This window comes from Rhinolophus sinicus, chromosome 14, assembly GCF_057876585.1.
Source record: "Rhinolophus sinicus isolate RSI-liver-muscle chromosome 14, RSI-T2T, whole genome shotgun sequence".
Lineage (NCBI taxonomy): Eukaryota > Metazoa > Chordata > Mammalia > Chiroptera > Rhinolophidae > Rhinolophus > Rhinolophus sinicus.
Window position 1 is genome coordinate 111,414,666 of NC_142514.1, and position 17,648 is coordinate 111,432,313.

Sequence of the window (17,648 nt, forward strand, 5' to 3'; positions counted from 1 at the left end):
AAAGCTGTTATCAAAAGACAGGGAATGGGAGGGAAGGCATGCTGAGAGTCTTCCACTGAGAAAGGAATAACTTGAGGCAGTAATTTTCAGTTTTATCAGGCTTTCAAGGCCTAGAGAAGTTCAACATTCTGAATAATTCTTGCTGATAAAAATCACAACTATCAATGCTCATTATATTTATTAATTAAGACTATTCAGAGAATTGTAAAAGGGAGAGCATTCACATTTAGAAGTCGTATTTTAAGATGGATCTGCACCAACTTTACTTGATATTATGATCAGATTTATATTTAAACTGCAGTAAGTGGACACAGCAGTAAACTTGGATAATACAAAGACATATAAATAGAAATTATCCTTCACTTGCTTCATTACTGCTCACAATTTTTCTGCAGAGCTCTTCTACTCTCCCAAAATTGTCTGACCAACACTACTGCCCCAACCTCTGCTCATAATCTTTCCTTCTTTCTCCACCTACCAAATCCAATACAACCTTTAATACTAATCAAGTCTTACCTACTCCAGAAAGATCTCCAGACTCTAGCCTGAAGTTCTAGCACAAATTCAAAACATTTGATTACTACAGGTAAATACTGCATATTATCTTTCTTACATTTCTATCTTATATGGTTATTTCACTTAATATTTCCATATGAATGTCCTGTCTCCTCAGCTATGTAACTTTCTTGAGGACTGGCAAGTCTAATTGTTTCATATTTGGTACAGTAACATGCCTGTATTGAGAGAAGGAAGAAAGGGACGGGAGGAGGGACGGAGGGAGGAAGGAACCACGTGATTAACTACAGGGGGTGGGAGATGTGGCAGAGGGTATTTATGGTCAACTGACACAATCCTAATCCCAAATGTTCAGTCTAACCCACTCTACCTAAAGGTTCAGTATTTTTACTCTTTCCTCAATAGATTTTTGGGTCTGAGCACTATGAATTATTTCAGTGAAAATAGGAATAAATAAAAAGTGGTTGTGGGTGTTTTTACAGAGATCTCAACAGAATAAGAAAGAAGCTGGTGTTCTAAGTAATCCAGCAGGGTGTTTCAACCTGAGAAAAGCAAAGACATAAATAGCTTCATTAAATAATCATTTCTTGGCATCTGCTAAGGCTTTATTTTATTTTAACACAATGTGTGCAACTTAACACACGGATGCTACTGGAAAAATTCTCCCCAACTGCATTGAAACTACTCTTTCCCTCAACTTCTGATTTGAGGAATTCCTAGAAAACCACATAAAGCCATGCAAATTAATGATACTAAAGAGACTATAATTAAGTACAAATGAGCTGTAGGTATGAATTTGAAAAAGTTTATGAATCATTTTTCTCCTTTATACTACTAAATACACTTTGGCAAGAACATATAAACTCGACACAAACGTGAACACACAGAACTGCCAAAACTATTCTTTCATTCCTGGTTTAAAATAATTACATAATTTTGATTATCATGCTTAGTCATATGTCTCAAAAGGGACAGCACAAGTACTACTAGTAGTTTTTAGATTGCTTCTCTCGAAGCTTCTCAAATGTGGAGACAACAGAATTCGAGGCCTGCGTGTACGGAGGAGCACTGGTGCTGGCACTGAGAATCAGGAAGCTTGCTACCATTTGCCTCTGCCTCTGCCAAGGTTACATCCATGACTGAGGACGCACACAACTGTAGGCAAGAGTTCTGCAAAGCCTTCTCTGGCAACAGTGATTTATACACACAGCCTTTGTCATAACTCTACTCAAAACTATGTACACATTTAAACATAAAACAAGCCATTGATGGGAGGGCATTAGGATCAAACTGATCTCTGCAAGTGAACTCACTATAAAATAAAGTTAGTTTTTCTAGACAATTTTCTCAACTAACATTAGAAGACAGGTAGTCATAATTTCACTTAATTTTTAATTTTTCTAGAGAACACAGAGGACCACGTGAAGAAAACAGGTCCTAGAGATGAAAGAAATCAACATGAAGAGAAAAGGATGGTGTATGGGTTAATTCACATTTAGGAAAGGTTTCACAAGCTATTTACTCTATATCTAACCCAGCTTTTCAAATCCAATACAGGAGTCCTGTCTAAGATTAACCCAACCAGTCAACAAATATTTTCTGACCGTTTATGTTCCAGGTACTTTTTCTACCAAATGGCTAAGTCTCAAATTGGGGTAAAGAATCTGAGTAAACAGATAAAAGATCAACCAGATGTTATACTCATTATATAAGATTATACTCATTCATTTATTTATACTCATCTCACTCAACAAACAGCTACTGAGAACCTATTATAATGACAGCAACCCTGACAGAAATAAAGACACAAAAATGAGTAATATAAATTCTCTGCCTCCATAAAGGATAGTAGAGCAGGGCAAACAAAAAACACTGCAGTGCAGTGTGCTTGGTGCTATGAGAACAGTGGGCACAGGTTGGTCAGGAAGCCGCTGGAGCACCTGACTTGGTCCCAGCAAATGTAACTACCCACTAGTTCAGGGCCTTATCAAACAAAAGGAATGGCTTCCACAAAGAGGAACCTGTGTGTCTCTGGAATTCATGTTGGCATTTAAACTAAAGTAGTTTTTCTACATTCTGATTTGACAGAAGCCAAAAGATGGATGGAAACGGTGTTTTGCTGCTACCTAGCATCGGAAGCCAATCATCCATGAGTCTCATGTTTCTGCATGTCCTCTATCAATTACTTCTTCAGATTATCTCTTCAAGGATATCAGTACACACAGCCTTAGATGAGAGCAGTGGTATCTTCCTTGGGGGAAGACAACAGATCAGTTGTTGACCAGGTTAATAAAGATAGTCTCTCCATGTGAGTGAATTGGGCAGATTTGCTAGCAGCCCTCTCATAAGACTGGGGGTTTCTTAGCTCTGACACAAACCTACTTTGTGCATGGCACCAACCTGGGCACAACTTCGCATGGCCCCTGTGGAACCTGAGAGGCAGGGGAACCAGTGCAAACTTGAAGCTCATACAGCCTGCTGTGCCATGAGTTGTCTAGCCACATATATAAAAATGTGGTAGGCTAACTTATTAATCTGCAAGTAGGGTAGAATCTCAGGCTCTTTATAATTCTTGAAACCTAGAAATAATTTGTTTTTTAATCTTCAGTAAATGAAGAAGAAAATCCAAACGAATCTGCAATTTACACCACAGTACAGGGCTAGTTAAATGGCAGGTGGAGAAAGGAAGAGGAGTAGGAACCGAGTACACCCTATCTAATCCTGTAATGCGTAGTAAGTTTGGTTAACTAAGCTGGTGTGAGTGGACAGGTTGCAAAGTAGCTAGGTAGGCTCCAAGACACTGATAGCATATTCTTGGGCAATAAAATACTGCCCTCCTCCTTTTTGTGGAAGGGGAGAGTTAAAAATAAAGTATGTGTTATTTCTCAAAACATCCATTAAAAACCAATACTTTCTTCAAGTTATCAAATAAAACGGCTCAAAAGCTATTAAAACATGTATTACTAAGTGTGCTTGAAATTGAGTCAACCTAAAAACCTTTAATAGAAAATAGCAAGGAGAAAATAAGATTCATTAAAAGCCGTATTTTCACCTTCTTAAAAAAAAAAAAGTTCAGTTGCAGAAGATTTGGGTGGAGAGTAGAGATAGAGAGCCTAACAGAATTTTACCTACTCTTTGATTTATAAAGTTCTACCATACGGAAATGTCAGCAGGTAGGAAAAACAGTGCAGATAGATCAAAAGATGCTCAGAAAAACAAAAAACAAAATGCTGCATCAAACCACAGGAGAGAACATTTAGCAAGTTCTTACTAAGTGTCTTTGCAATTTGCAACCATTTCCTTGCTATGACAAAAAACAGCAGATACGAAAATTCATGCAGATGGAAGAATTATTCTAATTGTGATCACCCAAAAGATGTAACAGGAAAATGCCATTTTAAATTTAGAAAACAAACGTAGGTAGGAATTATTATTTAGAGGCAGTCTCTACAGTGATTGCCACTGAGAAATTAATTGATTCACTTATTGCACCAATGTGAGGGGTGGGAACAAATCAACAGGGCAGAAAATTGCACCAAAAGAGATTATCCCTGAAAATCTGACCCACATCCTTTATGTACACTCAGAAACGTCACAATACGTGATTTCGATCTCATGCACGCCTAAAGGTTAGGATTTTCTTCATATATTCCAGGGATAGTCACAGTCCCCAGTATACTAAGACACTTGCTCCTGGAGCTTAATATGAAGGCACTTTAAGAATCACCACTGTGCTGGCTTTATTAGAACTGTAACAAAATATCACTCTGTTTTCAACCACTTTTTATGCCAAATAAAAACTAGCAGATTCTCTGCCCAATAGTATATCAGAACCGTCTGTCCTTTTTCTTCTAACAGCCAGCAGGCAAACTAAAAGAAGAAAAAAAAGGAAAACAAACACAAAACACCAACAGCCCTCTGGGGGAAGATGTCCATAGATTGATGGTCAACTGCCTGTTTAACAGATATAAACTTTGTGTCCTATGGCAAAACATTTCTGACTTGAAAAATGAGTAAAAATTTAAACATTCAGTATATTAAAACTTTACTGTAGATGTTTGTAATCGTGATTTATTTAGAAAGAGCTGCATTATTGCTTCCCTGTATTTTCATGCAAGTGCTATGATTGAACGCGGGGGGGGGGGGGGGGGGGGGGGGCCGGGGGGGTGTCTCACTGGAAGAAAATGACTCCACGCTACAGGTGTCTACCATGTGAAAGATACTGCAGAGAATGCTCAAGGAGATTCATCTTCCCACACGTTTCTTTGTATAGTCAGTGTGCCCACCAAAAGTCTACTTACCAATTCTTCCTCTTAATCTTCCTCCCTCCCTCCCTCCCTCCCTTCCTTCCTTCCTTCAAGGGGGAAAGTGCACAAACAAGGAACCCAATATCAAAAGGGTTCAACAAACCCTCATATCCCAACTGTGGCAGTATCATTTACAGGGCCAAATCCCATATATCAAAAATAACCCAAAAATAAAAATAAAAAATAAAAAAATAATAACCCAAAAAGCATGGAAGAGTTAAGAGAAACTGCATAATTTTCTAAATGACTAGCAATAATGTTCCATTCATTAAACATCATTCATTACCACACACACACACACACACACACACACACACACACACAGACTCAAAAACCCCACAACATTATATTCTTATGGCCATATAAACACAAGAGGCAGGAAAAAAAAATACAGGAGGCTTTAGGATCAAAAGGTAGAAAAACAATTCAACCTAGAGAGAGAAAGAGAAGGCAACAAAAAAAGGTAGAGAAATGAGCCATGAAAACAAAAAGGGGTTCATTTTATTTTTTCAGTAATCTTCCTTTAATATGTTTTACATTATTGGTCTGTGATGGATTGTAAATTAGAACATTAGCCCTTCAGTGAACATAGCTTGAGCAACATTACCCTAAAGATTTAAAATTTAAACCATCATGAAATTGGTATGCTAATGTTATAAGTATATAGTTTATACTTAGACTTTACTGAAAAAATTAGGCCTTTCTTAATATGCAGGAAACTCTGTTCCCACTGAACTGTACTGAAATGCCAATTAACTTTAGAGCAAGGACTCCCAGGAGGGTCTGAATTCTCTTTGCATTCCCCCTACCTGGCCTAGCTCTCCTGCTCAATTAACCAGCCACAAATCACACACATGCTCAGGGCACCAGCAAAGCTGGAGCACTTTAAAAAAAAAAATGTTTTTGAAATAATATATTTCAACAAAAGCAATGAAGTAGCCATCAAGGAAGGAAAAAATAACTTGAGGAGTCCTACAGTTTTAAAATGTAGTACTCTTTTTGTTTCAAACTGCACATGGATGGAGAGAGCACAACAGTACTGCAGTGCTTCAAACCTCCAAAGGTCTTAATCCAGCAATGGTGGAAGAGTGCCTTATGCACCCCAGGAGGCGCCTCTCACCATTCTATTTGCAAATGCAACACCCCACCCCTGAATTCTGCCTTCCCCTCCCTGTTTGCCCCAAAGCACATGCATCTATTTTTTGTCCATCTTCCTCCACTAGAATCTAAGCTCCATGAGGACAGGGAATGTTGTCAATGCCTGGCACTTAGCAGGTCTTGCTGAATGAATCAACTTTTCTAACAATCTCCCGAAGCCTTCATTTAACAAGCCTCCATTTTCACATAAAATGCACACTTTCAAGGTAACAAACAAAGGTTTACAGCAAAGCAAACCTGACATAACCCAGCCTATCACCAAAAGATGGCACTAGCTTCAGCTTCTGCCTTGGACTTAGATTCCGCATGTATCTTTGAAGCTGTGTCAAAAATATACATTGAAAAGAACAAAGTTAAAATGGAAATACGTTTGGACAAATTTAAGAGAGTTAAAAAAAACATGAGTTTAATCCAGTGTTCCCACAAATACAGTCCTCCCCTTAAAAAGGTTTAGGTACATACACATATACTAACTGCTTAAACTCAAGAACAAAGGGTCTTATGAACAGCATTTTAGAAACTAACCTGTTCATAGCAGAGGACCTACCATATTAGCCTACATTCTCTGCAGTTATATTTGTTAGAGCTACAAATATGAACAAGCACTAGCTGATCACTTTGAAAAGCTCCTTATTTCTGATTGTCCTAACAGTCAAGTTCAAAAGCAACTTATATGACCCCCAAGAATAACCTGTCCCTATTTCACATTTGTTTGAATACTTCCATTTTACCTTAAAATGAAGGTAAACACAGCCTGATAAATGAAGTTTCTGAAACTTAGGCTATAAAAGTAAGTAGGTCATTAGAAAATTCAGTAGTCAGCAGATGCTTTAAATACTGAATATATAAAAGTAGGAAATGAAAGAAAACAAGCCAAAATATTTGTTAGACAAAAATGATCCAGCACATGAAAGAATAAACATCAAGCCAAAAGTTTTTAGCTTTCCAATGTGAATTTACATTCTCAGGAAATCATTTGTATACAAAACTTTAATAGGGAAGGAAGAAATTAAAAAAAAATATATATATATATATATATATACACATATATATATATACACACACATATATTCATACACACATATATATATTTACATAGCAATTCAGTATGTACATCTAAGTTTCAAGTTACAACACAATAACTATTCCTTTTGAATTGGAATGAAGTTTAAATTACAACAAAAGAATTAAGCACAGGATGCAAGAAAAAGAAAAGACACATGCAAGAAGACAAGAGAACATATATCCAATTCTATTTCAACTACTCAACATTTAAGATCATCCCACTGTTCTACTTCATGGTACCAAAACTTGAGAGCACAGCAATCCTGACTCCTAGGTTTTACTTTGAGGCGCCCCTTCTGTTTAATTTCACTGAGCATTAAATAAAACCCTTGCACACAAAGATGATGACAAATCTCAGTAATCACCAGATACGGAAGAAACAGAAATTAAGACGTTTCATGTAGATACATTTTGAAATGAGAAAAAGAATAATACCAGCAAAATAGACAATAGAAATCCCGATGTCAGTGGGGTAAAGAAGTAAAGAAAGGCCTTCAAGGAAGATGCAAGATCAGCACTGAATTCTTGAAAGACAGGTAAGATGTGAAATGCTGGAGTGGTGAGAATTTTCTAGGAAAGTATCCCTTCAGTGAAAGTGGAAACTCAATGGGAAGAATGAACTGATAGTGTGATAGGAGCTAGCTTACAAAGCCCAAGTGAAAGGATGAACTAAAGGGTAGCATGGAAGGTCAACCACTTCAGAAAAACACTAACTTGACAGAGGTTCTCAGGAAGATGAGTCAGGAGAACACTGGGGACCAATTATGACACTTATCCCAAGCTAAGTCTGAGGTGATAAGGGCCTGGGGGCAGAAAAGTGGCAGTGCGAGTGGGAAGTAAAAAAGAACACCAAAAGACACTGCTAAATGTAGAAATGACAGAAATAAAAAAATTTTTTTAAAAAGCACAATCATATTGAGTCTCAAGTCAGAAAGGCCTCTGTACAAATTCCAGTGTTGCCATTTCACTAAAAGTGGAACATTAGGCAAGCAACCAAATCTTTCAAAGCCTGTTTTTTTAACCCACAAAATGGGGGGTAATATTGCACAAGGTAGCGGTAAGAGTGTAGGTAAATGAGATACGATATTCAAAGTGCACGGCAGTTTACAGAAAACCAACAGGTGTTCACTTCCTGATACTTCTTTTACAAAAATATAATTGTCTACAAACTTCTGGAATGAAGCTATCATAGTTCATTCCCATTTTTAAGCAAATAATATGGAGGTAAAAGACAGCTAAACCAGCACTCTCCTAAAATAGTTCATCAGCATGCCCCATCACTCCCATAAACAAGAGCATTACATTCTTATATCTATTTTTAAATCAACAGTCTTAAAAACATAAGCAATATCCATAACCTAATATCTGCTATATAATACCTTCTAGAAATATACTGTGCAATATTAGTATCCACCAGACTATTGCCAGTTAACCAGACAACTCCATCCAGAAAAAAATTATTATAATAAATTTTATTTAATGATTCTACATTAAATATATACCTGCTGTAAATACCATTTTTATTTCTACTTACAAGCAGTCAATTCATTTCTACAGGGAACTGTGCTTGCCTAATGCGGTCTGATTATATCAAAATAAACTCTCCATAAATATTCGGCTGTGAAGCCAACTGGTCCTGTGATACCAGTGTACGGGTTAGCAATCTTCAGAGCAACACAGGACACTGAGAATGTGAAAAATGCTCTGTCAACTATGCTATAATCATAAAAAAAGCAAATTTAACTGTTTCCTGACACGCACCCGAAGTAAATGAAATGCATCACTTTTTCCTTCTACAATGGGTCCTGATTCAGAAAAAGGCCTTATTTTTTCAGCAACTACCTCAGATACTGCCTGGCCGTGGCACTAGCAAAGCTCTATCATCCCCTTACCTATAAGTTCCTATTACACTTTATCAAGTGGAAATAATAGCTCACGTTAACCATGCTCCTTCTACTGCGCTGGGTGCTTTCTATTTCCAGTCAGAATAAATCTGCCAGTTACAGACATTGTTACTGGCCCCATTTTACAGGGACAGACAGTAAGACTCAAGGCTAACTACTGATTATCAGACGAGAAATAACTCCCCATAACTAAACACAAACTTTCTTGTGGTCATGGTTCTGCTCATTCTGTTCTCTTTGCTTAGAATGCCTTTACCCTTTCCTACCTAACTCCTATCCATTGTTTAAGGTACAACTTCCCCCAGGACATGTTCTCTACTGTGGTGCTAATACTAGAGCTTTAAAACATGTGGTTGCATGAACAAACTAATGAATAGAAACCCGGGAGTCTAGTGAAATTCTGGTGTAATAGTTTGCTACATTAACTAAAGTATAAGCCTCTAAAACTCACTAAATACCTAGCACAGTCCCTGGCAACTAGCAGGCACTCAGTAATTGGCACTAGAAGGAGTGGAAACAAGAAAAGTGGGAAGGAAAAAAGAGGGAAGAGAAAAAAGACAAAGAGACAAGAGGCAGAAAAATCCCAGCTCCCATATATCAGAATCTTGATTTGGAACTTAGAATATTTTTACAGGGGAATACTTATAATTCAATAACAACAGTAGCTAATCTATGCTTTACCACTATTGAGTTCTTGCAATACTAAGAATTTTTGCGCAAAAATGTACAACTCAATGTACATAGAATACAGAATCAACTCTAAGTTACAAAGAATAATCTATGAGTTATCATTCAAATGTTAATTAAAACTGACCTGTGTTAAGAAAGCTTTAAAAGGACACTTACTGAGCTAAAATGGAATCCACCTATCAGTCTCGTTTCTAAACAATTATAAAATATGAAAGACAAAGCATACTCATATGTTTGGAGATTTCATTCTCATATTTAAGAAAATGTACTAAAATCATTTGCAATTTAATCATTTGAATTATACATTCACGCTCGTCTCTAACACCGTTTCCCTGGAGGTCAACTAGACATCCAACAGCCAATAAAACTAGCCAAAATATAAGTCTCTTCAGAGGTCAACCAAAATTCTCTTACTGTCTTAGTGCCCGATCACCCCAGCTGGGCTCTTTCCTTCCCATCTCTCTTATTGCTCCATCACTCAGGACTCCTTCTCCATTGCCAAGGACTTCTATTTTTCTGTCAATATTTTGATACTGTCAAATAAAAAAGGACTGTGACAAGGCAGTCGTCCAGAAAACATCGCTTGCACCTGGCACTCAGTACCTCTTTTCCTTATTCATGCCCAAGTCTAAAGAAGTAAACATATCAATTATGTATTCCAAGTGCCTGCACACAATAGGTAGACCAAAATTATATACAGTGTTATCAATTACACTGACATTACCCATTTACAGAAAGCAAACTGCACACAATTAAGGTAGGACACAGTAGAAAGAGAATGTGATTTGGCATCAGAGATGGGTTTAAGTAGTAACTCTACCACTGTGACTTTGGAAAATTTTAAATAGATGCATGTATCTTTCCTGCCATGAGGACAAAGTAAGAACTTACGAGAAAAGTATTTGGTAGTATATGATAAAACACCAAATAAATATTACTTTTATTGATGGCAATGATGTTATTATTAAATAAATTCCATGTAATCTACAATCCAAGGTGTTCCCACTAGCTCCAAGCCTCAGATGAGTTTAACAAATCTCCCTTTTCCAAGAGGGCGAAAGAAAAAGATAAGAAAAAGAGAATAGCTTGTGATATACATAATGAAACCAGTTTGCTTAGGTGTCTGGTTTTTTTGTCCCTTTAAAAACAATTTCTGAAACAGAAACAAAAATATTTGACAAAAGCAAGCAGTGTCTGAAAAAGTTCTTAGTCTCCCAAGGTGAATATATTCACTTACATGTGTAGATGATAGTAGTGCTTCCCATTGTGTGTATGGTTTGTTGGTTCTCATTACTTTATTAGACCTATCCTTAAAAATAAGTAAACAAAAAGAGCAGCCTGCGGTGAGTGATGGCTGCAATACAATACTATTAATAAAATACAAAATGTAAGAAACAAAGGCTAAAAGGGAAAGCTGATTGAGATTGTGGATGCAAAATCACATTCAAAACCAAATGCCTTGAAAACATGATAAAGAACCAAAAAGATGATAATTTGAGTACAAATTGAAAACACAAAGTTGACAAGACTAGGTGAAGCAAAAAAAAAAAAAAAAAGGCAGTAAGCCTTTCTATTTCTATTTCAGCTAAAGAACCAATAATTTCAACTCTACTGTTCATATATACCATGCTTCCCCGAAAATAAGACCGATCTTAATATTAATTTTTGCTCCAAAAGACGCATTAGGGCTTATGTTCAGGGGATGTCATCCTGAAAAATCATGCTAAGGCTTATTTTCCGGTTAGGTCTCATTTTCGGGGAAACATGGTAGTACTAGGGAAGGTGCGGAAAGAAAGAGAAAAACATTCCTCTATCAACATCTCAGAATCCTACTAACTACACCAAAATGTTCCTCATATTTGACACATATGCCATAATACTTCCAATTTATTATAATAAAAAAATTATGCAGGTATTTTAAAATTGGAACTTTATATAAAATACCATGCAAACGTATTCTTAGAATTTTACATCATTACTATAGATACTTTCATTTACTATCTAAATTACAAAGCTTGACCTGCAAAGGTATATCATTTAGAGTCAAATAAATAACGTATTTATGCTCATGTTTATAGAAACTTCAACAATACCTTTTGAATCACTGTACGTCAATCAGGTAATTCTTACATAGTTTCAAAACACAGATTTATAAGAATAAATCCTACATACAAGTATATAAATTCTATATAATTCACAGCAAACGAAACTATCAAAGTGAAAGAATAAGAAATTCAATAATTCACTCATTCATTCATAAAAAGAATAGAATTGGCAATAGAATTGGAAATTGAAACGTTAAAACTACCATTTATAACATAACACTTAAAACTATTAAACGGTAAAAGATGAATCTAACAAAATATGTAAAAGATATGCATGCTTAAAACTACAAGACAATGCTAAAACACAGTAAAGAAGGTCTAAATAAATGCAAAGATATGTCATATTCATGAATCAGAAAACTCAATATGAAGATGTCAATTTTCCCCAAATAGATTTACAGATTCAATGCAATCTCAAAGAGACTAGTGAGTTTTTTTGTATAAATTAACCAGCTGATTCAAAAACTTATATGAAAAAGAAATGATCCAAAAAAAAATCTCCAAAACATTTTTTTTTTTTAAATAACAAGTTGGAAGACTCACACTACCCGATTTGAGATTTATTATAAAGCTACATTATCAAGACAGGTGTTATTGGTGAAAGGATAGCTGTATAGACAGAATTGAAACCTACACATACATACATGGTCAACTAACTTTCAACAGAAGGTTAAGTAACTGAATGGGAAAAGCACAGTATTTAATAAATGGTACCTACCAGTCCTACTGGACATCCACATGGAAAAAAAAAAAAACTTACCTTACACCATACATAAAAATTAAGTTGAAATGAACCCTTGCCCTAAATTTAAGTTCTAAACCATAAAACCTCTAAAGGAAAATATGAGAAAATCTTTGTGACCTTGGATTAACCACAGATTTATCATATATAACACAAAATATATCAATCATAAAAGAAAGTGATAAACCAGACTTCAAATAGCAGATAATATTAGTCAAGACCACGGATACCAAACTCAGAATACCTAGGTTAAAATTCCAACTTTGCCAGTAACAAGTTGTGCACCTCACTATGTTACTGTTTCTGTGTCTCAGGTTTTTTCCCCCTTACCTGTATAAAAAGATAGTACCTACCTCATACGTCTAGTCAAGGACCAAATGAGATAATGTTTACAAAATTCCTAATATAATTAAGTACTCAGTAAGTATGTTTGCTACCTTTCCAAAATTTTTATTTAGTTACTTAAAGGAACACCTAACCAAGTTTCATGGTTCAAAATTTAGTATTCCCTATTGTGAGTCTTAGAATTTTATCAAACTTTGTAGAAAGAAAAGAGTGTGCTTTCATTTTTCATTCAATTCTCTTTAAAGAAATGATCAAGAATAAAAGGCATGCAAACAGGAAAGGAAGTAAGGGAAGATGGGGGAGAAAAACACTTTCAGTTTGCACCTAACAAGTACCCCAGAAACCAAGTGCTCTCTTTTGTTCCCCCTAGCAGGTACCTCAGAGAAACAAAGACTCTCCATGAAACTGAATAAATATTCCTAAGTGACCTTTAAAAAGAAGTGCTGGCTTTCTAGTTAAAATACTGGATTGGTGCGCAAATGCAAATATTTCTTTAAAAGTAAAATTCATGTTTAGAGAGATTCAATTGCTGTAAGAAACATTTGTAATGATTTAAATAAAAAAGTAATATGCTAAGATTCACAATGAAGGATCCTCACACCATAAACCATGGAACACCATCACGTTCCTTAAATGCTGTAATCATGACTCTGGCTACTTTAAAAACATGCATCAGAATACCAGTAAATGAGAAGATTAAAGCTGTCAACCTTATAGAGTTCCCAAAGTTATGAAAAATGAGAATTCTCTGGCACCAATTCCATCTCTAAATATGGAGAAAAAGGGAGAGTTCACTGAAGAGAGTCATTCTACAAATTTCTCCTAGTTCTCGCTTTCCCATTGTTCCCCCCAAAGGCAACAAGGAGCACACAGTAGGAAGTGGTGAGAAATAATAGAAGACCCTCCACTGGGAGTACACTTACCTGTAATGCTTTATTCTCTTTAAGGTCCAACCCAAACACATTGTGCCTCTTCACCTTAAAGAAATCAGCACCAAGCCCATCTTCCTCCTCCTCCTCCTCCTCGTCACCTCTGTCCAGGAACTGCACAGCAGCTTCCTTGTTCTTCTGTGACTCATCAGCGCTAGCGACAGACTGAGGTTGAGACCCTTTTGATTTTCCCAGTTTCTCTTCCATTTCTTCTTCATCTTCCTTCTCTTCTTCCTCTTCATCACTAATGCCATTAGTCAGTCCGTACTCTGTGCCTTCTGGTCTTTTCCCACCTTTCTGAAGGATAGACATTTTCTCATTGAAGTAGGCTCGAAATTCTTCCACTTCATCATTGGTGAGGGAGGGAGCCCTTGGCTCATTTACTTTATTATCTTGGCTCACTACCAATTCTTTGATGGGTTGTTTCTGCATTTTCTGAAGAAATCTTACCCGTGGTGCCACAGCAAGACCAAGAGACCTTAAATAAATAAAATAAAAATAGTTATCTCAATATACTGATGGTGCTTTTATGGGTATTATGAAACAGTTTCTCAAGACTTGAGATCTATTTTTAGAGCTTTTTTCCCCAAGAAAATGTTCCTCTAAGATACAAAATCTTGATGGGTTAAATGATCCAAAAAGCAAGCCGACATATATTGAATACCTGTCAGAAAACACTGAAGATACCCCATTTTTCATTGAGAGGTTAACATGTTATAAAATAAGAGCACAAGACCAGAAACAAAGAAACCTTTCAAGTATTAGATCTGCCTATTTCTAGTTTCACTCTCAGCCTTAGCTTCCTCAAACATGGGATAACAATACCTACCAGACCTACCTCACAGTTGTAGAGATCTGATGAACAACCTATATGTGAACACTGTAAAATGTAAATACTCTAGTTGGAAAAGACATAGCCATGAAAGGACATAGTTCTCTGCAAAGACCAAACTCCAGTATCACTGTCCTCACTTCTGAGACACATAATACGACATAATCACTTCTATAAAAAAAGGCATTTTAAACTAGAGAACAAGAAAAAATTATTTTCTCCTTCCAAGACCCAAATTCACTTATGATCAAGTCTTTCCCATCTTCTAAGTTCCCACTGATGGATTAGAAATAAACTGTTACAGCAAGGCCTGCTATAATAAACAGCTAACATTACAACACAGATCCACTGCCTTTTTCCTATCAGCCATGATTCACAGAAACTGAGAGGTATAATGATAAAGTGTAGATTCAGAAACAGGACTATTACGGTTCAAATCCTGGCTGTCACCTACCAGCCGTGTGAGCGAAGGATGTTATTTGATCTCTCTATGCCTCAGTTCTCGCATATGCAAAATGGTATGATAAAAGAACCTGCATCATAGGGTTGTTGTAAGAATAGAATGAGTCCATAGATGCAATGCACTTAAAATAGTGCCTGGCACATAGGCAGCCACTATTACTGTTATGGGGGCTACAGGTTAGGATCACAAACTCATCAGAGCATTTCTCTCAATGTGTGACAATTACATTTATATGTCTTTCTCAGCTACTAAAACTTGGAGCTACTAGAAGTTGGGATTACATATTATAACATCTATAATTTTAACACCTTGCACTATGAACTGTACATATCAGGTATTCAAAACATGTTTCTTTAGCAAAATAATTTGTAAGCCTTTATCATATCCTACATTCATAGGACTGCTTTAGGTATCAAAGGCTTCTAAAGGAAATTACACATCTAAACATCCAACTGAAAAGACCAAATTAAACTGTATCAAACATTTAGGCTGAAAAGTTAACTTTCTGCCTTCTCTAAGCATCACCAATAAAAAGCAAAGGTTTTCAACTGAAACAGATGAGATTTCCTGGCATCTGTAGCAATAAAATGCCACCTAAATATGGCCCTGCAGTGTTCAAGACCTATTTGCTAATATCTCAGCTAAGTCACTCAGAAAACCAGGATAGAACTTTTTCACAGAGCACAAAATTCAGCTAATAACCTAAACCATGATTCATATTCAGAATGGTAAAACTAGTAACTGTTACATAAACAAACAAATGAACAAAAACATGTTATCTGTGGCATGTGGTTTTCCATCCATTACCCAGTCAGTTATCCAGCATTTAAATGGCTCTAAAATGCTACAATTGACAAATTACCTATTATCCTAAACTTGCAATCTAAAACATGAAGAATGGAAAGCAGCAGCTGACCCACATACAAGTTTTCATTAGGCTCAATTTAAAGGTAAAGGCACTCAAATTCCTGAAGAGCAGGCCAATATACAGACCTTGCCTTGAAAGTACATATTTCATCACAGACTGGGAAATTTTATGCTGAAATTCAAAGTATGATTACACTCAAGGGTGCTTCAAGGATTTTGTCCATGTTTTTCCCACAGGTAGGACTCCATTAAAAAATAGGCACTCCTCCTTTATAGATGAAAAAGTTAGAAAAAAATCCTTCACATACTAAGCCAAAACAAGACCAACAGTTCCATTTTCATATAATAGTGACCTCAGTTACTAAACAGGGACATCTTCCAAGGTAACTGTAAGTACCTGTAAGAAACACCAAGACACAAAGAATATTCAGGCAATAAGCAGTATGGGAAACCAACCTAAAAGAAGGGAAGAACTGGTGAAGAGACTTGTATCCAAAGCATAAAAAGAACTGTCCATGGTAATCTAGGCCAGCGTTTTGGAGAATAAGAAGACTACAGACATTTACAGATTTCAAAGGATGCTTATCAATTGCTCTCCATCTCCTTTCAGACCAAACTACAGGAAGCTGTCAGTGTAACCTTAAGGAATTTATACTTACAAGTAAGAAACTTCTTCCTGATAACAAGAATTGAACATTCAACTAGTTTTCCACACTTTATACAAGAATCTTTTTCTCTGCAGATCTTTAACAGATTCTTTTACTGTAAGGCAGAGCGGTTTAAACTAGGACTCTCAGAAACACATTTCAAACAAATTCCCTCTAACTTTGAGGATTCACTATTAAAACTATAATAAGAATACTTACAGGGCATATTCAGATAGAGGTAACATGCTCACATCAAATATTTCTTTATCCTTCATCAGATACACTGAACGTATGTAGGAGACAAAACACTGTAAAAGTAAAAGGTTTAAATATAATAGAAATAGAAAATGAATGTAAAGCAAGATAAAAGAAAATTAACTAAATGGATAACTTCAACAGTAGTTATTTAAAAAACTCAGAAATAGTTGAGTATATCCCTATTCCACAAAAGCAAAAACAACTGCCTTTTTAGAACTGCAATATTTAAAAAGGTTTAAAATAAATAAATAAAAAATTTTAAAGACTTTAAATTTGATTCCATCAAGCCAACTCAATAGCTTCTCAAAAAGCTAGAAGTTAATATGATCCAGTTGCAATATTACCATATAATGGGAAAAAACATAGGCTTTGGAATAATATGGATGATAATCTGAGCTCCATATCTTACTAGCTAAGCAGGTTTCTTGTTTCTCTTTCAGCTCCCTCTTATATCAGAGACAATAGAACCTTCTACTTAGAGTATTATGAGAATTAAATGAGAAAACGCATATAAATACTTGGGTATATTTTCTGGAATACAATAAGTACCAATAAATCCTAGTTATTAGTAATAATTATTGTTGTAGTAGTCAAAGGACAAGTTTTCTAGAAAAATAAGATTTTACTGTAAGCTAATAAAATCATGATAGGAACAAATTTATTCCTAAAGCTTTTCTTTTTCCATTTCAAGTAATTCATCATCATCCTAATTTCAAAGTTATTTGTCACCATCAATTTGTGATGTTTCTTCTGTTTGAGTTTTTTTTAAAAAAAAAGCTATGTCTATGCCAAGAGCTATACAAACCAAAATTCAAACATG

General features: G+C 35.8%; 1 protein-coding gene across 2 annotated transcripts in view; it reads right to left on the reverse strand.

Annotated features, from left to right (window-relative positions):
- The window catches only part of DDX10 (DEAD-box helicase 10), a 292,846-nt gene that overhangs the window by 205,645 nt on the left and 69,553 nt on the right, over positions 1 to 17,648 (reverse strand). For both annotated transcript variants that reach the window (XM_019714905.3, XM_019714904.3), the window contains exons 12-13: positions 16,790 to 16,878; positions 13,756 to 14,239 (exon numbers count right to left, since the gene is read on the reverse strand). In XM_019714905.3, coding sequence (XP_019570464.3) covers positions 13,756 to 14,239; positions 16,790 to 16,878 — 573 coding nt within the window. The remainder of the gene's footprint in view (positions 1 to 13,755; positions 14,240 to 16,789; positions 16,879 to 17,648) is intronic.